The following is a 25,065-nucleotide window of genomic DNA, read 5'->3' as shown; positions in this document are numbered from 1 at the left end:
TAACCAAACATGATACCTAAGTTTTGCTCATCTTTGATAATGGTTAAATTCGAAAATAGTAACTAAAGATATTATTTGTTGTTACTATAAAGCAATGGATGCTAGTATTGTACATATCATAGGAGAAATGCATGTCTTTAATATCTTATCCAAATTATCCTTTCAAAAGTAAATGAAGTAACTAATTACATTTGTCAAGTAATTGGTAAGTGATTAATTACATTGGTATAAAAGGTCAAATGTTATGTGCAATTTAATTGAAGATTTTGTAATTGTAACTGAATGTAATTAATTACTTTCAAAAGTAATTGACCTCATATCTGGACAAAATAGATACGCATGACGAGTTCAAAGGTGAAATCCGAATATCGTAGTAATAACGGAAAAAGTCCGAGAAACCTGAACATGCTGAAACAAAATGAACAAAATGAACGAAGTCGGACTGTTCTCTCCATTCATTGTTTTTTATTGCTACAATAACATTTTCGCCAGCGATGACCCTGAATAACCCTTGCTCATTCATGGTTCGGCTAGACACTAATGATATTTTACAAAAAAAAAGTATAATTATGTATCTTAATTAATATCCGAATGAAGTTTGAAATATCTGCTTGGTTTTATTATTACATCTTATCCCATTCGTAAAGAACGCAAACAAATAAATAAGCATTGCTGTATTGTTAAGTCAAGTTAATCGTTTAATCTATAATTAACTATCAGTAATAGCACGATCAGAATTGGCGGTCGGTGTAATGGCCTCTACCAAGCAATCTTTTTGGAATGTTGCATTGCTGGTGATGATATTGTAATTGTTGTGCACCCTGAAAATATAACATAGACTATAGTTAACCATAATGATTTTATGTGTGTACTTTTCCCGCACAAGTAGCTGTTTATATTATACAACCATGGCCATTATAATGACCTGAGTTGAAGCCACATAAATCCAGTCAGGTTACGAAACACAGTCTTTCTATTGGATGCCTTTGATGTAAATTCCTTTCTTATTGGTATGCACAATCTTGTATGGACAAATTGCTCTACCTTATATATAAAGCTGTCTGTTCAGGTTCTGATTGTTTGATTTAGAATTTAGTTCGTGTAATACACAAAATCTTTAATACATAGATTCATTAACTAAGACATTTGACATTTCGCAGTTGTAACAAAAGGTAGAATAACAAAAAATTCCGAACTCCAAGGAAATTCAAAACGGAAAGTTCCATAACCAATTGAATAGTAAAATTGCAAAGTCAAAAGCTAAAACAGATGAAATGAATGAAAAACTGTCATACTTCTGACTAGGTACAGTGCATATAATGGTGGATTAAGTCCGGTTTCAACGCACACTAGCACTGTTTCCAAAATTCATTAATTTCTAGATTTAGGACTGCGCTGTTTAGGCACTTCACTAGAAATTATGCTGTACTCAAATGAAATATATAACAAACATTAAGACCCATTGCTGCTCTTTAGTTGGGGTTTTGTCACTTTGAAACACTCCCCGCTTCCATTCTAACATTTCCAATTCTTAATTATAAATGGTCTGTTTAGTTTCTCTCTATAAAGTAAAACTTGGTTTGCTATCAAACGCTTTAAAAGTTGAAAATAAAATTTATTTTAGTTAACATAAATCACTAATTTACAAGGTTTCTTAAATTTCATGACTATTAGATTGAGGAATAATGATGAACCCGTATGAATAAGTGACTAAATTATAAAATAAGTGACTCAAAGCGTAGGAATACAATTTGAGATTTAATACATACGTTGTCGTTGTCTTAGAAGCCATCGATAATTTTCTAAAGATCCCTTGAGCTGTCCTGAAAGAAAATGCAGTATGTTTACATTTCTAAAATACGAAAATATGAAAGTAATTTCTGTAAAATGTGAGATGTGCATTAAGTGTGTGCAACAATTGAGGGGACAAAACATTATCAAGTAAGATAAGCTTGTCACACACACATCCAATAATGCAATTACATCATAATGAAATCGTGCATATATAATATCGTCGCTGTTATGCAAAAACCTCGTATCTAAGGTTTTGATAATTTTACACCAGGCAGTAAAATCTGAAATCTTTTTTCGATTATTTAGAATTTAATATGTATGTTCCGCTGTATGCGAAAATATCTGATCTTCTAACCAATCAATTACCAAGACGAGCAAAAATTTCTGCACCTATATTGTATTTTCATTATTTTTAAGCTAATATATTAGCTTTGAGAACCTAAAATTGATAAAACTGTACCTGTAATAATGTCAGCTGCCGTGCAAATTTTTTTTCTTTTGAGATACGATATTTTTGCACAACAAAATGTCTCACCAATCCGACTACACTTTTTCGTCACATGTCAGAATTCGGGTTGATGATTGGTTAGAAGGTCAGATATTTTCGCATATAGTGGAACATACATATTTAATTCTAAATAATCGATAAAAAGATTTCCGCAAAATGTTGAGATACGAGGTTTTTGCATAACAGCGACGATATGCTTAACAAACAATGCGCACTTTATGTGTCATTTAGTCTCTGGTTGAGAGTTTTCTCTGGCAGTTATACCACACCTTCTTACCTTTTTGTTAACACTGTATCTAAGATAAATGCAAAATGTAGTATTCATGACCGAAATAACAACCTACCTTTCTCTTTCTGTTAAATCCTCAGCCGAACCAAACATACCAGTTTCGTCCTGTGGTAAATTGTCCTCGTTGTCGAAACTATAATAATGATACAGGTGTAAAAAGTTTATTTAATGTCATAGTAAAGGATCAGTCAACTTTACATCGTTTCATTGCATATTGTCTTTAAAAATTGTCCGAGGGTAAAAACATTTTCAAGGAAACACGATAATGCATGATAAAAATAGTTTAAATAAAAATGAACTTCTTTTTGAAATTCTGTCGAGTTTTAAATGCTCATATTTTAAAAGATCATACTTTTGCATTAAAGACTGTAAAGACTTGGATCTTCCTGTACTTTCATATAAGGTTTCCGTATGGTCTTTAAATATCTGTTGCTCTTCTTCGTTGCTCTCTCTACACATACGTGTTATTAAGTTCGATCGAATCTTGATCTCTTCTTTTGAATGATGAGTTAAATCACACAGGGATTTAGACCTAGAATGTTCAATTAGAAAATCAAAAGTAAATGTGACTGACATTACTACACTGAGAATTTTTAAAAATTGTATTGTTCATTACGTCTCAAGGTTCAGATGAACAAAAACATATTTTCGTGGACAAAATGAAAACAAATTAAAGGCGTCCGTTCTTCTTGATAAAATTTCATCAGAAACGATCATCGCCGAATATTTGAAGGCCAATTTGTAAAAAAACGAACACAGACGAAGATATTGTTTTCACTAAAAAGAGTATAAAACAATAAGTCTAAAACAAATAAAGTCACCTTTGCCTGGGATTGTTTAAACATAAAGTTCTTCAATTTTATAAAGATCAGTACCGAATTATTATCATAACTTACACCTTAAAAACACAACAAACATAATAATAATGATGATAATTATGACAATGATGCGTCCGCATTATGAGACTTATACCCTCGTACATGGAATTAAGTTGTTGCTGTGAAATTCAGTATTGAGATAATGACATTTTGCTATTCTTGACTTTTAGCATAAGATTAATAGTGTCAAGTTTGAGTGGCCCTATTTTTGTATATGACCCATCCTGATCCTTGGTGTGATTTGCATACAAAAGTTTGTCAATCTACGTACGTCTACAAACATACACAGTTTTAGTAAAAATAAGTCATTGTAAGTTGTCCAAAAGAAACTGTATGCTCCGAGAAAAAAGGCTGTGAGTCAAGGTGCTTTTACTTTGTGTTTGATATATGACAAACCTCCAGTTCGTGATATATCTGCACTACAAGTTTGATCAACGGAAGTTGAGGTTTTCAACAGTTTTGGGCCGGACGGATACACAGACAGACACACATCAAACATATTGACAAACAGACAGTCGGACAGACGAATAGATGAAAAACAGACAGAAAGACAGATGTGCATGGTCAGTCCTATAAACTCTCTAAACTTAATAACATAAATATAATAATAATGATACCTTCAGATCCAAATAACTCATGTTAACAATATGAACATATTTAGTTTGTCAATTAAATAGCGTAAATTAAAAAAAAAAACTCTCCAAAAACAAAAATGTATCTATATTTTCGTCGTCGTTACAAATTACTGACACTCACTGTACCCTTTAAACAAATATTTCTATTATACATAGGCATAGGAATATACAATAAAGGACCACTATGAAAGATATAGCCGCTTAAATGAGAGAAAAAAAAAATACAACATAAACCTACCAAATAGACATATCATCGGGTTTGAACTAGAACAAGGAAGATGACAGTGCCATATACATGTGCAGCAGATTCAACTTACTCTTTCGAGATCTTGAGATCACTCCAGCTTTTGAGTTTTGTTTATTATGATGTGTTTGAATACTCATGCCTTTGCACGATTTTCCTCTATTTGCAATGGTTGCGTTGTCAGTTTGTGTTATACTGATTGATTTAAGTGTCCTTCGCCTCTCATCTAATTAACTACATTCAAATAATCATTATTAAGCTTTAGTGTTCGAATAACTTTCGAATAAAAGAGTAGAAAATTACCAAGCGGACATCCAAACTCATCAATGAAAAACATTGTGGACCAGTTATCAACAATTTTGTTTAATCTATAAATTTATAGTTCCCGAGTTTATCTTTATTTATGTTTCGCAACTGTATTAGTCCAATAAAATGATTCTGCTTACCTGCTTAACGTTTTATGTGCCTGGTCTATCAATAAATGTTTGTCAATCAATTCTTTTCTTAATTCGTCCATTTCTGTTTGTAAGATAGCGACTGTTTTATCAACTGTTATCCTGTAATGCATTTTCATTGAATTATGCTTTTTACAATGTGTATGCTATTTAACAAACATTGTAGTTCATTTAAGTTGTATTATATATCTCCTCATTCCTAATCTTGTGGTATGTTATTATCATTAAACCCTTACGCATGTTTTTGAATAACAATCATGATTTTCATATTCTAGTAGTATATAATCTTCAATATTTCATGCACCAACAGTCAGATAATTCATCATTGACTAAATGTCAAAATATAATAACATAAACGGTACCAATTTTCCTGCATCAGATGCGCATTTCGACAATACATGTCTCTTCAGTGATGCTCGTGGCCAAAATATTTGAAATCCACAGCTTATATAAAAGATGAAGAGCTTTAATTCAAAAGGTCCAAAAAGTATAGCCAAATCCGTGAAAGGAACCAGAGCTTTGCATGATGTAGATACATTTCTTAATTTATAAGAATTTCTAACATTTTGTAACAGCAAATTTTAATATTAACACAAAAAATCCGTATTTTCATGCCAGTACCGAAATACTGGCTACTGGGCTGGTGATACCCTCGGGGACTGACAGTCCACCAGCAGAGGCATCGACCCAGTGGTAGTAATAACATAAACGGTACCAATTTTCCTGCACCAGATGCGAATTTCGACAATACATGTCTCTTCAGTGATGCTCGTGGCCAAAATATTTGAAATCCAAAGCTTATATAAAAGATGAAGAGCTATAATTCAAAAGGTGCAAAATGTATAGCCAAATCAGTGAAAGGAACCAGAGCTTTAATTTGCATGAGGGAGATACATTCCTTAATTTATAAGAATTTCTAACATTTTGTAACAGAAAATTTTAATATTAACACAAAAAATCCGTATTTTCATGCCAGTACCGAAGTACTGGCTACTGGGCTGGTGATACCCTCGGGGACTGACAGTCCACCAGCAGAGGCATCGACCCAGTGGTAGTAATAACATAAACGGTACCAATTTTCCTGCACCAGATGCGCATTTCGACAATACATGTCTCTTCAGTGATGCTCGTGGCCAAAATATTTGAAATCCAAAGCTTATATAAAAGATGAAGAGCTATAATTCAAAAGGTCCAAAAAATTTAGCCAAATCCGTGAATGGAACCAGAGCTTTGCCTGAGGGAGATACATTCCTTAATTTATAAGAATTTCTAACATTTTGTAACAGCAAATTTTAATATTAACACAAAAAATCCGTATTTACATGCCAGTACCGAAGTACTGGCTACTGGGCTGGTGATACCCTCGGGGACTGACAGTCCACCAGCAGAGGCATCGACCCAGTGGTAGTAATAACATGATTGTCCAAAACATAAATGTTTTATGCTCATTATCAAAACCTTGAACAATTCAAAATATGTTATCATTCTGGGTATAGACTTGTTTGTTAATGACCTTCCTTTTTCTTTTGTCAATGACTGCAACTCTGTATCCAATCGGAGGTTTTCCTTAATTTTTTCCTCAACTGTTGCATTCAGCATTTCATTTTCCTTTTCTAATTCAACGACTGTTGACCGCAAGTCTTTAATCTCTTTCATTTGGTGCTCACTGTAACATAGATTTACCTAAATATATCATTTCAAGTTCAATTGTTTCACCTGTCCGTTCAATTTGTTTTATACAAAGTGTTTTAGACTATTATATATAACTTTATGTATTTTTAAGTATTCTCATAATATACATGCTATGTTTGAATGAAACTTTCACAGCCTGTTTGATATAAGATATAAGTCCTCATGATTTGAATAATGATATCTCTCTTTCAGTCGGTATCACATTTATCCATTTGAATCATTCTTTGAAATATATTAAACTAAAATTAAACAAAAGACCAGATTGAAGTAAGTAGTCCATGGATTATTTTTATTGTAAAATATGTAATCCAAGGACCAGTATTTACAGTTTAGTCATATTTCTAAAATGAAATGTTCCTGCAATAAAAGCAGAAAACAATAATTTCCAAGTCGGGGATAAAAACGTGTGAAGCTATTGTCGGACACGCAACCTAAGTGAAAAGTTACAAACAACAAAGACAACACATTGTCCTGATATTATGGTCCAAGTCCAATAACATGAATAAGCTTTACATGGAAATTTCGTTTTTTCTTTATAAATTGTAATTGCACCCCAGCAAAGGACAATAGCTAACGTATCTTTAACAATGATTAACAGTAAAACAGAAAATACAACCACAAATGCAATTTAATTGTTTCTTTAATTAAACGGATCGTGCATATAACCTAGGTTGTTTGATAAAACAAAAATGTCGAAGGACAATCCCAAGTGTTAATTTAACATCTGTGAATAGTTTCAGTTGGAGTAAGGCTCAGATATGCCTTTAATATGACTATTGTACACACATCATTATGTAAACAGAAAAGATGGTGATGTTGATACTATGTTGCTGTTCTTCATTTGCGACCAATATCAGTGTTTTTTGCTGTTTTTGAGCCTGAAGATACATTGACGAAAAGTAAAGGATTACACAATCTATCTTTGGTTCTTGAATTAATAGAACCATTAGCTTTCAAAGGCATGTTCATCTTATTATCCAGCGAGATAACCTCCAAAAACTTCCCGACACTTCCGAAGGTCAGATACTCGATAACAACATAATTACGAACATTAATTAACATACTAGCACGAGCAATCATATAAGTATTATCCAAGAGCAAGTAGTTGCTATTCATACTTTAGAAAACGTCACCAGCTCGTCACCAATGTTTGAGTAGAAAGTATATGAACCATGAAAGTATCGGCTATTTACTGAATTAGTTCATTGGAAGATACCAACACCTTGTTGATAAAATATTCCGTATCAACTTCACAAATAATACACGATGGTTTTGAAGTATAGATTCATAAAAAAACAAAATGTCATATAAAACGAAAGATAAGGATACGAAAATTTACCATAACACAATAATACAACGACGGGATAAGAAAGAGTACAGGCAATAATTTACAAAGACAAATAAAAGAACGCTATAACAGGTAAATAGGATGATAAACAACTTGAGTATCTAGAATATATAATTCAAGACCATCGTGTATTAAGCTAGGTTCACACTACCGATCAAGACAAATCAAGCGATCGGGAGATTGGTTTGACTCAATCGACAAAAATGTTCAGGGTGATCTACCTTGGTCGTCATCAATCGGACTTTCCACCCGAGAGTTTTTGGCATGGCAAAAACATTCGAGTAAGAAGGATCGAAAAAGCAGTCACTCGAGAAGAGATAGCGAATTCGTCGAGTAGCGGTCGAATTCATTGGGAAGGGATCGTGTAGAGATCGAATTGGTCGGAATACAAATACTTTACTGATCAGTACTCAATCATTTTCGATCTTTGCTCGACTAATATCCGATGATTTCCCGATCAACGCCAACCAGTACGATATGTGGTAACTCGACCAATGCTCGATCGCTTCATGATCACAGCGACATCTATATTTTTATAATCTCAGACCAACTCAACCAATCTCCGAACTCTACGCGACCTAATTCGACCACTCTTAGATCCCTTCTCATCCATATACGAGTAAACATAAACGCTACACGATTCTCTAAAAATATGTGCATATTTTTAACTGTACATAAATCCCTAAATGCACAGTACGTGTCCGTACTTTTTCAAGAAGGTATACATTTTTGAAAGAGAGACCAAAGGAACTTAAAGGTCGAAAACAAACTGACACATCCATAGCGAAAAACGAAAGCCGACGAGAAGACAAACGTCTACATAACACAACATCAACAACTAAAAACTTCGCAACAAGAAACCAAATATAACCTGGAATGAGCGCAGGTGTTTCGGAAGGAGTAGTAGATCCTGCTTCAAATATGAAAGTAATTGTGTATACACTATTTGACACAATTTTATAAAAAAAAATGGACAAATGATTTTTATTTGTATTCATGATAGATATATGTAAACAGTTTCAAAAAAGGTATCCTACAGGGGTTTGAAATTCTAAGTTTTGTCAAAATTTTTGGGAAAATATGTGACATCTTTACCCCCCTTTTTTGCAATATTTCTAGTAAAAACAAGCAGTTTGTTGCCATGGATACACTAAAAAGAAATATCTTGAACTATTCAACTACTTGGTTTCAGATCTATGGAAACAATCTGACTACATGCATATGCACATATATGACACAAACAGTAGGCTTAATATGTAAAAAAAACAAGAGAAAGGGGATGGTAAAATTGATGTCTATTGCTTTCTAGCATATCAGTGCTAATCCAGTGACACCTCTTATTTTGAGGAAAAGAGCAGTAAAACTCCCATAACAAGTTAGTGGCTTACTTTACTTTCTGGAAGTTTTTATAACTATATGGGTCCGCTTTGTTTAGCTCCTGCACGTCCTTCATACTTTTGATTTTGCCATTTTACTAGGGAATTTCCGTTGTGAGTTTTCCTCGGAGTTCAGTATTTTTGTGATTACAATTTATACTGCCAACACAGTGGTCACCGTGGCAGCCACTGCATCACCTATATTTTTCGGCACTCTTTGTTGTCTAGCCCTTTGTGTTTGTCTTCTACGCACTCTTCAAGCTCTGTAACAGCTATTAACCTTTCTATCTGAACTCTAACCTCCTAGCCAAACAATCCAACTGCTCAATTTCAATGTAGATAATTTGAATGTATAATTTTACTCAGAAGCTTCTGTGACCTACTGAATCTAACTAAATAAACTGCATATTACGTTATAAAGAGTCATAACTGGAGAACAGTAAAAGTGACGCCATCAAAATTCGCAATTGATTTGTGTTTTATGGTATTACGTTTCATAAAATTTGGTTGAGGCAAAATAAAATTGTTTGGATAAACGTATACGTACTTACGGACGGACGGACAGGGGTAACATTTACTACCTCCTCCGCTACGGCGGGTGATATAAAACAAATACGACGTTTTTATACTGAAATTGTACATACCCGACCAATGACTGACTATTCTTACGATCAAGTCGATCTGCTCTGGCCGAGATCAGGCTAACATCGAGTATAATTACTTTGGTCTATCTAGTCGAGTAAAGATTGTGTAGAGATCAGGATAATCGAATATCTATTCAGTTATTGGTCGGGTTGGAGTCGTCAAGGAGTCGTGAATTGTCGAGCTAAGTTCGTGTACAGTCGGATAGCAGTCGGGTAGAAGTCGTAAACAGGCTCGATCATGCATTTGGTTAAGCTTGGTGAACCTAGCTTTATTTGTGAAATTTAACAGAATATTGATTAACAGGATCCTGGTATCTTTCGATCGGGATTAACTTCCTTCTAAAACCCATACGCCAACCATTGAATAATAGGCTCTAAAATTGGCAGAGGCACATACATACAGAATGTGGTAGGATTTAACATATTATCGGGATCCCAACCACCCCTAAACCTGGGACAGTGGTGTAACAGTACAACAGAAGAACACACTATGAGGATGTGCTATCCCGTTCGAAATACGTTTTCTACAGGTACACACAAACTTCAAAACCATATCTTTATAGCTATGGAAGAATTGAGTAAAGGTTTTTGAGTTATTTGTGGTATCGAAATCTCTGGCTTAACACTTTATCAGTAATACATAGATTACGTTTGCTTCTATCAAAAACGAAAAATCGTCGTTTTTGTCGTAGTTCAGTTCAGTGTGGAGTTTCCATTTAAAACCTAAATATCTAAATCTAGGAAAGGAAAGTTATTACCGTTTTAAGTTGATTCATTCAAATAAGTTCCTTTGGGTAAATTTGGGCAATGTATTGAAAAACGGCTCTGGAAATCTGTTTACCTCTGAACCGGTATTTTTGGCAAATACCCCTTGTAGGCATGCTATATTTGTATAGTTATTTTATAACAGTACAAAAAACAAATCTGCTATTAAAGGAGCACAATTAGTTCCCATAGGAATATCTTAAACCTGTCGTTAACTTTTTTCCGAAACGTACATAAATATTATCAAGGAGAAAATTAACAGCTTCAATAATCTCATCACACCTCCAGTAAGTATACCGTATAGCAGGTTATTTTTGCGGGTGTAAAATTTCACGATTTGCGGGCAACAGAGTATACAAACACTTTTGGCAGTTTTTATTTTGGTGGATTTTTCAATCTGGTTTACAACTCTAATGCAGTTTGACAAAAATTATTAAGGTTAATAACCTGATAGAGTACTCTACTCTCATATTCTATTTGACACTAATTGATCAGGATCTACACACTTGACAGTCATTTTATCAAATGCATGTTTGTTTAATGCCCTTTTTGATGTTGTTGTTAAATATGACCTATACCGATATTGCCCTACCACCGACGCTTAAGCTATTAGAACGTAAGGAAAGTATGGATTCATTCTCGCGGAATTATTTTTTTTTCGCGATTTTCTTTCTCCGAATTCGCCGAAATCAGCGAAAATAAACACCCAGCGAAAACAACCCGCTATACAGTATCTATATAAAAAAACGTGGTATCATTGCCAATGAGACAACTCTTTCAAGAGACCAACTGACATAGAAATAAACATCTAGAGATTATCGTACGGTTTCAACAATGAATAATGCCTATACCGCATATAGTCAGCTATAAAATGCCCCGAAATTACAATGTAAAACAATTAAAACGAGAAAAATAATGGTCTAATCCATGTACAAAAAATGACCGAAAATCAAAGACATAACACATAAAAAAAACCGATAACCACTGAATAACAGGCTCCTAACTTGGGACAGGCACATCCATACAGAATGTGGCAGGGCTAAACATGTAAGCTTTGGACAATACAACACAAAGGAACAAACTATAAAAATCAGTTGGAAAAGATTTAACTCATCAGATAAATAAAATACAAATACTCAGATACAAGTGGATGTTGCCGGGTTATTGTACATCCCAACAATGAAAAGACACTAGGTACAGATCTGAGAGTACTCGTAGTTAACTGGCAGCTTGTTCAAATCCAATAACAAGTATGCAAACAATCAAAGACCAAATTATCAATCAGTACACATCCAACATCCAATGAATTTAGTATAAAGATGTCATAAACAGTCAGAGAAAAACAGGATTTGTTCAATGCCAATATACAGGTATCGACAGATTGTAGACCCATGAATGTGTATATTTATATAACATACTAGTAACATTTAGTTTGCTTTTAATTTACTTATAGCAAAATCAAAAATAATACCAATAAAAACAATATTTAACGATCGTATTACACTGTTGATTTGGTAAACTTTTGGAATAAGTATATTTAAATGACCGATAAGTATACCAGAATCGTTTCTAACTTTCAGTAAAGGTTTTGAGTAATTTGTGGAAACGAAATCCCTGGCTTAATAATTTATCAGTAATACATAGGTTACGTTCGTTAAATTAAAAACGTCAAAGTAGACACGGGCATAGCAAACGAGATGTGAAATATAAACACTGTAAGATTGTGTCAAAGAACACGACCATCTTAAAATGGAAAATTAACAATAGGGAACAATAGGGAACGAAATCGTCCTATTGTGGTAAATTTTAGTGAGGAATTTTACGTTTAAAACATAAACATCTAAATCTAGAAGAGGACAGTCACTACATTTAACATTTGATTTGTTTAAAGTAAGTTCCCTTGGGAATTTTTTTAGCATATTTATCTTTCTCATTAGAGAGGAAGGCTTTTAATGAGTTGCAACAAATATATTTGCATTGAGATTTACCAAACGACCATTTAATTAAAGAATTCCGTCTTCCAAAATGTTTATATGAAGATCCATTAAAATGTAGTATTTCGAATTGATCAAACAAAGAAAAGAATTGAAAAAAATCTGAAAAACACATTATAATAATAAAAGCAACACTATGGTAGCAATCAATTGAAAAAACACACTAGTCTATTGTTTGAACCTTATCAGTTTAAGAAGTTATAGTGATTCATTCGTTCCTTATTCATCATTCATTAACTACTATCAAAGAGCTTATCATAAACTATTGTAATAAAATATATGAATTCTTTGGATGTTTTAGATACATTACTTGCTTTTGATGGTCCTTTTGATTCTGTTGACAGTTTTGACTTTTCTAAAGGTCAATCAAGACAGTGTTTTAATGCTACAGATTAATATGTCAATCATTTTTGTAAATGGACAGTTGTTATTTTAATTTGCAATACGGTTATTATATCAGGCTATTAGATAAGTCATGTATGCTCCAAAAGGAGGCTGAATCTATTTGTAACTTCTTTAATGCATATGAGTCAATTAGCTAGGCCACATTTGCAGATGCATGAAGGATTCAATTCAACACAAAAATGAAATATGTCAATGAAATTTATAGAAGTATACGTGTAACTTATGAAAAGTGACACTGATAATTTTATGTCTTTTAAGATATCAGAGCTAACTTGATTTAGAACTACATATTAACCATTTATATATAAAGTCCTTCTCTTGAAAAGAGACACTATTTTTTTGTTAAAGTTTTAAATTTGTTATCAGTCGACTACGTCCTGGACATACTTTCAATTATGGATCTTTGTTTTTTGTGTTGTATTTTATCCAAACCGTCAGAGATGATAATTTCCAGAACTAAAAATCCAAATCAGAAATCAGAGAGATCATGGTGGTGTCTTCGTATCTATTTATCTTGTACCACAACGTTAACAGTCAATGAAAAAACCTTTTAAAGAAAACTTACCAATTCTTTTCGCCATCTTCGTGATTTTTATTTTTGTCATGCAACATCATATTTTCATTTTCCAGTTCTTCTATTTTCAATTTCAACGCTTGAAGTTCTGAATTTGGCCTACACAAAATCAACACACGTTTGATACTAACAGTTAGATGAATACAAAAATATATGAATAATTTAAGATGAAAAGCAACGTGCTAAAATAGTTGGAGCGATTTGGAAATACTTTATGATGTATTGTGTTTAACATTTATATGTATGATAAATACATTCTTTGCAATTCTTAATCACATTATGGATGTTTTAACTTTAGATAGCTAACATCGATTAATTGGACGCCCATTTAGGACCTCCAAAGTAATTTCAATTCAAGATCAAGAATTTAAACCTGATCAAGGATTTTTCTCGTGACTTCTGATTAAATCTATTGTTATGACTACTAAAATATGTTATCACGATTTCCCGAATTTCGTCATAGCGCTAATTTAGCAAATTCGTTATCTGTCTCAAGTGTCAAGAGATGGTTCATTGCTCACAACTATTGTAAGCCTTAGAATAATGTTTTAATTGCATGTTTAAAATGGATAGATTGTAATTCAGTCGTCAGTTGCTGTTTATGGAAGTATACGTGTAACTTATGAAAAGTGACACTGATAATTTTATGTCTTTTAAGATATAAGAGCTAACTTGATTTAGAACTACATATTAACCATTTATATATAAAGTCCTTCTCTTGAAAAGAGACACTATTTTTTTGTTAAAGTTTTAAATTTGTTATCAGTCGACTAGGTCCTGGACTAGTCCAATGCTTTTAAAAAAAATCACGTATTTTTCTTGGTGTCTTGTGGATTGCAGTCATATCGAATCTCATTGTTTTTATTTCTTATTTTTGCGATTGAAGATTAATAGCAGTTTTCTTTTGTCATTTGTGATATGTATTTTTATTAAGATTTTGTACTAGCTATATTCCCTTATTTTCTTTATATCAACCTTTTATCTGAAGCTTTTTTCGACTGTCTGTCATATTCATGTTGTATCTCATCAATAGTTGAATCGAACTTGTTTTTCAAATGTTGAACCACTTCCTGGTAGTGTTGTTTGGTCTTTTTGTCTTCTATTAAAGATTCTTTATACTGTTTCTCTATTTTTTGCACTAAACTATAAAAAGAAAACCACCAATGATGCTGATACCTATTGACTAATTTTCAATCACGATGTATTGTGAATGTTATAGTATAGTATTGGTTTTATCTTTATTGGCTTTATCTGAAAGGTTTATTATTGACAGATAAAAAAGAAAAAGAATTGAAGCGGTTATGTGCTACTTGAGAAACTTCAATAATGACATGGGTCACGTAAGAAAAAGCCTCATTGCGCTACGATAACAGTACTGAATGATAATAATTGTTTGTTCATATCTTTAGGGGATAAACAATATGAAATTACAAATTTGAATTGAATTATAACAGCTTTTTAAATACAATTGTTTTAAATCCAGATTTGATCATGTTGATATAAAAAGATACCGGTACTAATGACATTAAATGAAAGTCAAATCGAAATGATGAAAATGATTCCATCATTTCGAAAAGTTGTTTTAGAATAATCCTAATCAGGAAAACTCAAACAAATAAATCTGTATTTAACTTTTCCGCTGTTGAAAAGAAGATCTTTGACATGTATTCTAAATTGGTTAGACAAAAGATGATTTGAAGCTTGGTATACTATATAGGCAATAATATGCTTATTATTGAAGAACGTGTACGTCTTTTAAGATTTTGTGTTTTGATTGAAGACTTTGTGTAACTGTCAAATTTCCAACAGTTTGTGCAGAGATTTTCTATATCCAATTCACCTGTTTTGAATATCCTTTAAATTGTCACGTAAACTAGAGTTTTCAAGGCATAATTTCTCTATTTGTGAGTTGTATGTATCTTTTATTTGTTGTTTATTTTTATTTATTTCTTCTTTATACTTTTCCCAGTTTTCTGTTTCTTTCTCTTTAATTTTGATAACAAATCTACAATAATACAAATAATTGCCTCAGGTAGATTAAATAATGAAAACTTGATTTTCACAAACGCAGTGTTATATTTCTGTTTGATTTTTCATTGAAGTATGCGCGTTTTCCTCTCAATTCGTCATTTGCAATAATACATCAGGATCACAGCATTATGAAAATTATATACTACTTTCTCTACATTGTAAAAGAAATATTCTATCATAAACTTCATACAACTGTGTGTCATACAAATAAGAAGATGTGATTACCAATGAGACAACTCTCCACAAGAGACCAAAAGACACAAACAACTATAGGTCACCGTAGGGCCTTCAACAATAAACAAAGTCCATACCGCATGTCATGTTTACTAATGGTATAACAGAGCGTATTAACGACAAGCTTCTAAATTCAGATTGATTTATCCAACACATTTGTGTATATACCGATATAAGTAATGGAAAAGTGCATGTAAACATTTAAGATGGGTTCTCCAGCAGACTGTATTGTTTAACTCCTTGGTAAAGATACAGACAGACATAAAGAGATTGCCATTCCACAAATTCTTTTTGTTTGTGCAAAGCATACATTTTATCATTTGCAAAATAAAGAAAGTCATATAATATTCAAGAGCTTGCAGCTCCTACTCATACTTTTTAAAATTACATCAGTATATTCAAGAGCTTGCAGCCCCTACTCAGACTTTTTAAAATTACATCAGTATATTCAAGAGCTTGCAGCTCCTACTCAGACTTTTTAAAATTACATCAGTATATTCAAGAGCTTGCAGCTCCTACTCAGACTTTATAAAACGTCATCTGTGTCTGAGTAGAAAGTTGATGAACCATGGGTATGTCAAAGAACGTCTCGTCTTTTTTCTAAAAATTTAATCGGAAGGTACCAAGTCCTTGTTGATAAATATTTCGTATCAACTTCACAAATAATACATGATGGTCTTGATGTATAGATTATGCGTACTAATGTTGTTTATTTTCCTAACAACGTGTTATATTGTTCTTTCGTTTGTCGTTGTTCTATTATTAATATTACTTCTACTGTTGAATTGCTTTATGTGCTATCCATTTAACGTGGCTCGGTACTTATACATCCCGTCAATGTGCTTTTTATCATTTTTACTTTTTTTGCTGGTGTGTTTTGTATATGCGACTTTTTGTGTTTCTTTGGTTCTTATAACGTGACCCTGTACTTTTAAAGATCCCGTCAGTATGATATTGTTCTATTTTATGTCATCATGATATATTCCTTTTATGAATTAGAAAATACGGTAACCAAAAACGTCAAAATTATTCAATCACGTAGTGGAATGAACAATTATAACTTTTGGACTATTTTCAATCTCGGTCTATTTCTGAAATTAATCCTTAAATATTTTTGATTTTTTAACCCTGTATGCTACAATTGCCAATGTGAAATTTTAAAATTGTTTGTATGTACATTGAACGACAAATATATGTGACGTATAAAATTTTCTGAATGTGTTTGTAGATAGATGTTTTTGTGTTCTGTAAGTTTGTTCCTTTTTAAATTGTTACACGATGATGATTGCTGTACCCATATTTTGACTATAATTTATTTATTATGTCTGTTTAGTTCACGCATCATTGTAAACATAACGGAATTTGATGAGACTGTCATCAAAGTGAGAGGTTTAGCGCTATAAAATCAGGTTTAATCCACCATTTTCTACATTCGAAAATGCCTGTACCAAATCAGGAATGTGACACTTTTTGTCCATTCGTTTTTGATGTGTTCTGTCATTTGATTTTGCCATGTGATTATCGACTTTCCGATTACATTTCCCTCTGAGTTCAATATTTTTGTGATTTTACTTTTTTTTTTATATATTTTGTAGTTATTTATGAATAATAAAGACCGCATCCCTGTTTTTTTCAAAAGAGAAATGGTGAAAAAAGGACTTTGAAATAATGGAGATTTATTTACAAAAATCAGCATAGAATAAAGATATTTCAGGCAACAATAATGTTATTGTGGATGGTTTTCAAGATTTAGGTTAACCGATTCACTCTTTTTAAAAACTGATTTCATTTGTTCAAATCTTTTTAAATTATATATGCCTATATTAGTTAACTCATCATAGAAACCAGGATTTAATTTTGTGTTTGCGCCAGACGCGTGTTTCGTCTACAAAAGACTCACCACAGACGCTCGTATCATATAAAGTTAAAAAGGTAAAATAAAGTACGAACTTGATGAGCACAAGTTCCTAAAGATTTTGCCAAATACATAGGGCTTAGGGAAATCTATTCCTGAGGCAAAAAAAAAAAACTAAGTTTTTCAAAAATTCAAAGTTTTGTAATCAGATCTTAACAGTTAATTTATAATTATGGCCATATCATGTCAACAAGTGCAGACTACTTGACTGGTGATTTGTTTTCGATTACGAGTCGTTGCTCGACAGATCCTGTTTATAAATGAATTACACAAGTAGCTAAAAACTGCTGACGCAAAAACAATAAAATGAAAATAGAAATTGTAGCATTAAATATTCACTGATCGAATGGAAATGTTATGATACTATTAGGTTTTCGTTAAATGACTTATCACAGTTATTAAGAGCACTTATAGTGTAGTCCTTATCTTATGAATGATTCAATACTCTAAGAGAAAGTATTTCTAAATCCGTCTACTATATTAAGAGTTTGATCATGTAAACAGTTAAGATCCTACCAAAATATGGATCTCTGCTAGTCGGATACTTTTAAATCAGCGTGTACATTATTGCTATGCCTACAAGAATCTTTAACATCTTGCAAACTTCAAATTATAAAACTGTATCTTACCTAAGAAATTATAAAGATGAAGATTGCATAAATACCTGTCATTAGCCTCTTTCAATTGGCTTCTCAATTTAGCGTTAATTGTCTGAGCTTTCTCTATTTCCGTATCATAATGCTTACGGATATCTGTTTCTGCATTCTCAATAGTTTCTCTATATTTGTTCCAGTTTGTTTCTTGTGCTTTTTCAATTTGTTCCTTTTGTCTTTGTTTAACTTCCCGTTTTAATTTCTTGATTGATTTATTATACTTCTGAATGTACGGGATGATTCTAAAATATCGATAGATATATTATGTTTTCTTTAAATTAATCTTTTGAAAGCATTTTTTTTCCGAATAGCTGATAAGTATGCTTATATCCTATGTTTAAGTTAATTTTTAGCTGATCAGTTTTCAGGATAAGACGTTGATTTGTATTGAGAGAAATCCAACTGGTATTCTGATCGCTAAAACGTAGCAGTATGTAAAGGTGCCCTTGTACCATACCTTACACAAAGTATATTTATGATTGTTCTGAAGCCCATATACTGTTTTAAGGTAAAACATTATCGTACCGACCATGGCTTTAGTTTCCATATGTTTGGGCTAATTGTAGTTATTTTACATGTACCAAACGGCTGAAAACTGCAAATCATAGAGTATAACACTACTCCATATGTCATAGAATGTGGTAGTTTTTCATTATGATTAAAATTCTTTCATGAAAGGACTTTACTTTATGCATTTATTTGTTGTATATTTTTTTCTGTTTCAAAACAGACATACATAACGTTTTCCAGTTATTTGTAAGAATCAAGTCTAAATGATGGAACAGTGTAAACATATAAAGTGATGTTATTGTCCTTTTGATTAGAACAACATGAGGAGATTATTTATTTTATTTATTATATCATTGCGTCGATTAAGGGGGAATCAAATTTCCAAGCTTTGATGTACTGAACTGGCAATATATCATCGCACATATCTTTCACAGTACTTGACAAAATATTTGAACTGAATATCCTGATTTGTTTTATAAGTGGAAGATATTAGCAAGCAAAATCAAGCGAATTGTGCAAATGATGATACAAGCATGAAAATTAGCACGAAGCATCATAATTATATACATTTTTAGAAAAAAACTGCTGGCCATAAGAATTTTTTTTCAAGATGGCCATCACCTTTTCTAAAATGGCTGTTTTTTCAAGATTGAATTACTTATTTTTCTGGAAAACGTTTTTTTTTAACTTTTTTAAGTGAAAAATATTATCAGGTTTAGTGGACACCTTCTTTACATGTGACAAATATACAAAAATGAATATTTGACATGTCGTGGTTTGCGCATGCGTGTAAAAATAAAAAAATTCACACACAAAAAAATGAACTATTTATTACATGCTTAGCGCTTTTGAGTTTTTAATGATGTTAAAAATTAGTTTGATGACGTTTTTAAGGTTATGATACACATACGTTAAACAATTCCGCGCATACGCAAACTATTTATAAATAAAGAACGAATTACACGCACTACAGGGGCACAATGATTGAAATCGTAGTTCTTCTAACAGATGAGGATTTGAATTTCCTAAACATATCTTGGTCGTCATTCTTTCCTCTAAGCATATAGGCTCTTCTGTTCGAATACCAAGTGTTACGCCTTGAACGCCACTGTTTGAAAACACACACTTTCAGTTGCAATGATCAAGCATTCGATTGATAAGGTGAAAAAGGTGGTTAAGTTTCTAAATATCGGGCAAACATCAATTATAGCTGCAGAAAAAACATTTTGTATTGGCTATGCAATTTCAGTTTGAATGGCAAGCTTTGTACGGAGAACATAAGTTTGTCGTCATGTTTTTTGGATTGTCCTTTGCTTGTTTTATGCTTGAGTGATATATTGCGCGATAGTGGATGGACATGTGTCCCCACTGAAGCTGATATTGCAACACCTAGAACGGCAGATGCTTTTCAAATATGTTCAAATGTAATTGAGAATGGACACGCGCATCAGATAACTGCATGTGGTTTGCTTGAATTGAAAATGCTAGTCGTTATGAAACCGTGAACACAGTAAATATAGTTCATGGCTTTGTGACGTTGAAGTATGTGATCAACGGGTTTAAGGAAATAGAGTAATATCGACCACAGTTCAATTTCTGGCGTTCAATAATGAATTACGAACTTCATGTGCCTTCAGTAGTACGCCCATATCACAAGTCAAATATTGTACTTTACAAACAGCCCATATCAAGCATATCAATCTTGGTCTTGACCGTGTAAATTATGCAAGATATGGATTCCCTTTACAAACATCACCCACAGGTTGCAATGAAATTTGGTTGTGGTAATGTTAACTGTACGTAAGACCAGCAAGTTGATTTCTTATATTACAAATGATCAGACACAAACACAGAATAATGAGGCGTGAACGGCGATGTTGGTACCATACGTTCAAAGATCAAAGATCCTTTCGAGACGATGGATGGTAGCTGGAGCAGAAGTCAGTAGACTTGAATTTGAAAGATTCAGTGGTTTGAGTCATTCTACAACAGACGAACGACGGCATGAAGACTCTACGAAAACACAAACGGATTTCTTCGAAAAACTTTAAAAAGGCTTTCTAAAGCCTTGAACGAGTTTGGAAATCCATTTCTAGAAGAGTAGTCAGATCTGTACAAAATGTACTCTTTTAAGGAAATTGTTGATTCAGAAAAAGGTAAGATATGTATAAAAACTCCAAGGTATTGGGTCTAAACAGTACGATCTTTTGAAGCAAATACAAAACGAAGGGAATCTGCTTTTTTAACCAGATGAAAAAAAAAGTTTTCATATAAAGCCGTAAAATGAAACTGGAAACTTCTTTGTCAAAAAAACAAATCAAGAGAACCTGAACACTGATTGGGAACTCATTTCAAGACTTTTCATTTTTTCTTTAGCCATGAAAATCAAACTGCTTCACCGTCTTTGTGTCAAAATGAGGTATTAAATTGTAGCAAATGTGTATACTTTAATCATTCTGTGATTTGCCATCTACTGATCAAAGTTCTGACACATTTATCGTTGGTGTGGCAGCAAAGGTTAATTTATTGCCACCACTTGGGGCAAACATATTTAATGATTATGCCACTGATATCATACTGCCTTACATAAAATCTTCCTTCAATATGTATCCAAGAGTAAACATCGATTTGATATTTACTAAATTAATTATTTAAAGCCTGCAACGAAAACAAAAGGCAAAGTACTGGTGCAAGACGGAAAGTTGTTGGTTCTGGTAGAACACCAAAGTTTTGGAGTAGTTTTCTTCGTGAAGATGACAATAAAACGGAATTTTTCAAGTTTCTTGCCGACAGAATTACTTCTTTAGAGACTAATGAAAATGCTTATGCTACTCAAGGTGAAAATCTTCGTTGCAATTTAGATACGGATATCTCCCAGCTATCCCCTTGTTACCATAAAAAAGCAGATACACAAATGATTGTTCATGATAAGCATGCTGCTGGAAATGGTTGTAAAAAGTAATGTTAAGTAGTACTGACATAGATGTAGTAGTATTAGGAATTGCAGTACTCGCAAGATTAGGTGTTGACAAGTTGTGGATAGGTTTTTGAAGGAATAAAGACTTTCGATGGCTTCCTGTACATGTCATATCAAATGCGTTTGGTCCTCGTGTGGCAGCTTTTCCTTCTTTCATGCATTTAGTGGGTATGACACTGTGTCAGCACTTCATCGAAAAGTGAAGAGGTCAGCTTGGCAGACATTGGAAGTATGTATTCTCAGATGTAACGGACATTTTTGCCCGATTTTGTATGAAGACACAGACATGGACATCATAGAAGTATTTGTTTGCATCATTCTCGGAAACATCACCGTTTGCTGTTAAGGAGGCACGATTAAAATCGTTTGCAAGAAAGCAGCGGTTTTGTGATGCTTTTTCGCCTACCACAAAATCATTATCATTACCTGTGGTAGGCTGAATAGCATCATCAGGCTCCTGCTTCCTTGCAAACGATTTTAATCTTCTAGGGCACATCAAAAGAGAAGCATGTCAAGTTGGATCTTTATTGGCTCCTTCGGATTTATGCATTCGACAGGTTCATATACCCAGTCATGAACACAGGAGTAGTTGGGTTAAAAGAAATGACAATTGGAAACCAAAATGGACTTTTTTGGTTGCCTCTGATTTTCGTGTCATGATTTTTGAAATGCGGATGCAAAAAATTCAGTTGTGTTGGTAACTGTAAATACTACCGTTCTGGACTTCCGTCTACAGGTTCGTGTATTAGTAACTGTCAGATAATTATAAGATAAGGAACTTGTCTTTCTAAAAAAAAACTATATATGCATTTCAACTGTAAAAAAATAAAGTCAGTGATATCTCTTGTGAAGTTGATAGAAATATTGAAATGGACATTTTCAACGTTTTACCGCCATTTTGGGACCGGGAGTAATTTTATTATTCATGTAGGTATTGCTTTTTTTGTACTTTAGGAACTGTAATGTAAGTTTTGATATTTTATCAAAACTTACATAGGATTAAACCTATTAAACAGCTTTCAAAAAGATTTACGAAATGTTACCAAATGGATATGACGCCATTTGCAAAACGAGCGGTGGCCATCTTGAAAAAATGATATTTTTTTAAAGCCAGTAGCTGTTTTTTTTCTAATATCATTTAATTCACCCATTTACCAAATTTCATGCTTGTATCACGATTTGCACAATTATGTCCAACGGTAAAACGCATCAAATTAACATGTATTGTTCGGGTTGTTTTGTTTTGCATTACTTCATGACGTCCTATTAACTAAAAGGTTAGTGTAAAATAAAACATCATAATGTACCTTGAATTTATTGTATCCGCTCCTTGCATTAGTTTTTTTCTTTCTTCTACAATTGCCAATGTTGCCTCCTCACCACACTTCATAACAGGCAACAATATATCTAAAACCCTGTAAAGTATCTGTAAAGTAAGTGATGTCTGTTCTTCACGTTCTTCTTCACTAAAATCAATTCAAATAGACGATAGTATTTAATGTCATTTTTAAGTGTAAAAAGCAATGGGATTGTTTGTAGATCAAATGTAAGAAAAATGAAACCAGCATTTTCCCCAGACAAATCAAGGATGATAAAAAACATTTAAATATTTTCATTTCGCAAGTTTGATAGCACGAAATTGCAGGAAATGTCATAGGATGCATAATTTAATAATTTGATCTCATAAACCTTCTTCACGAAATCTGATGAAAAATAAATTTAGAATATCTCTGAGGGGTAATAATCAAGACAGTAAGCCTAATTCACATGTGAGTGTTATCTGAATATGGTTAAAGGTGTGTATTTGCTAGAACTTGACAATAAACGAATTACCAAAATGATGTTGGCAGTTTCAAATGCAAAAACTACTTTATTATTGTCACTTTATGGTAAAGAAATTACTCTCATCAAAACAAGATTGTTTACTTACAAACATGTAAGTTCTCTCCGGATATCTTCCAATTTGGCATAAGCTTCTCTTTCCCTAAATAATAACATGAATAAGCAATAACCTTAAGATATTAAGTACTACTATTACTACTACTACTGCTACTGCTACTACTCATAATTACGTTGTAATAATTATAATATATATGAAGAAGCATTAACTTTAATAATCATATAAATAATTATAAATTATTAGATATTCAGTTAAAATATATAGACAAATGTATGATTGATATGTATAATATGTTAACTTTTAATTCCAAATTGATGAAATTATATATATGAATGAACTTATTCTTTTTAAAATTATACTTAATCCCGCAGTTGTGAAACGTTATAGGGCCCTTTAAAGTCTTTTGTTCGGTGTGAGCCAAGGCTCCGTGTTGAAGGCCGTACATTGACCTATAATGGTTTACTTTTATAAATTGTTATTTGTGTGGAGAGTTGTCTCATTGACACTCACAATGCATCTCCCTATATCTATATAATAATTGAGGTTTCAGAATGTGTGATTCCCGATACATGCTATATGTGAATATAAGATAAACAACCACCAGTTTACAGAAAAATATTTCGTTCATCGTTTAAACTTTAGAAATTTACTCGTCGAGTAACCAATTACTATTATAGTTTATTTATATTTATTACAGTTAATGTTCACTTTATGTAGTATTGGCACTGGGATTGTGTACTCAAAGTTATAGATACATGATTTTTTTCATAATTTGTAATTGACTTTAAACTAGCTGGCGGAAGTCTCAGATTTGTTTTTTGTGTCTTTTTGTTGTGTTGATGTATACGTACCCCTTCACGTCCACGCTGTATTTATATTTATATCCATTTGACGAGTAAAGCCTTTAACAGATGATTTTTGTAGTGTGTTCTTATGTTGTGCTGTGTTGAGGGGATAAGAATGGGTTGGCGGAAATAAACTAGATTTACCTAGCCACATTCGGTATGTGCATGTCTCTATTCAAGAGCCTGTAATTCTGTGTTTATCGTCTTCTGCTGTGTAACATGTTTGTTATTCTTTTTTTCCCCTTATTTTAAACATAAATTAGGCCGATAGTTCTCTCGTTTGAATTGTTTAATTTGACATTTCGGGGACCTGTATATCTGACATTGTTTTCCAGGTCAAGCGATATATCAATCATACTAAGACACAGATGGAAAATTATTTCTTTAAATACGATAGGA

General features: G+C 32.6%; 1 protein-coding gene across 1 annotated transcript; it reads right to left on the bottom strand.

The window, feature by feature from the left end:
• Nucleotides 1–31: 31 nt before the first annotated feature.
• On the bottom strand, nt 32–24,833 carry LOC139504275 (uncharacterized protein MCAP_0864-like). Its single transcript, XM_071294342.1, has 13 exons — nt 24,811–24,833; nt 23,852–23,905; nt 23,229–23,387; nt 18,446–18,676; nt 15,442–15,606; nt 14,577–14,744; nt 13,593–13,700; nt 6,317–6,469; nt 4,795–4,905; nt 2,944–3,123; nt 2,647–2,724; nt 1,770–1,823; nt 32–821 (listed from the first exon to the last, which is right to left on the bottom strand). The coding sequence occupies exons 1-13, from the start codon at nt 24,831–24,833 to the stop codon at nt 710–712; spliced, it is 1,596 nt and encodes a 531-aa protein (XP_071150443.1). The 3' UTR covers nt 32–709.
• Between the last annotated feature and the right edge of the window lie 232 nt (nt 24,834–25,065).

This window comes from Mytilus edulis, chromosome 14, assembly GCF_963676685.1.
Source record: "Mytilus edulis chromosome 14, xbMytEdul2.2, whole genome shotgun sequence".
Taxonomy (NCBI): domain Eukaryota; kingdom Metazoa; phylum Mollusca; class Bivalvia; order Mytilida; family Mytilidae; genus Mytilus; species Mytilus edulis.
The sequence above is the reverse complement of the archived record's forward strand: the minus strand, read 5'-3'. Positions and strand labels throughout refer to the sequence as shown.

Excerpts from the sequence above, each read along its gene's own strand:
- LOC139504275 (XM_071294342.1), bottom strand. The coding sequence starts at position 24,833 with ATGCACATACCGAATGTGGCTAG. Across the intron at positions 4,906-6,316 it reads TTGACAAAAGAAAAAGGAAG|GATAACAGTTGATAAAACAG; the intron begins GTCATTAACAAA and ends AATGCATTACAG. Across the intron at positions 822-1,769 it reads GCTTCTAAGACAACGACAAC|GGTGCACAACAATTACAATA; the intron begins GTATGTATTAAA and ends TTATATTTTCAG.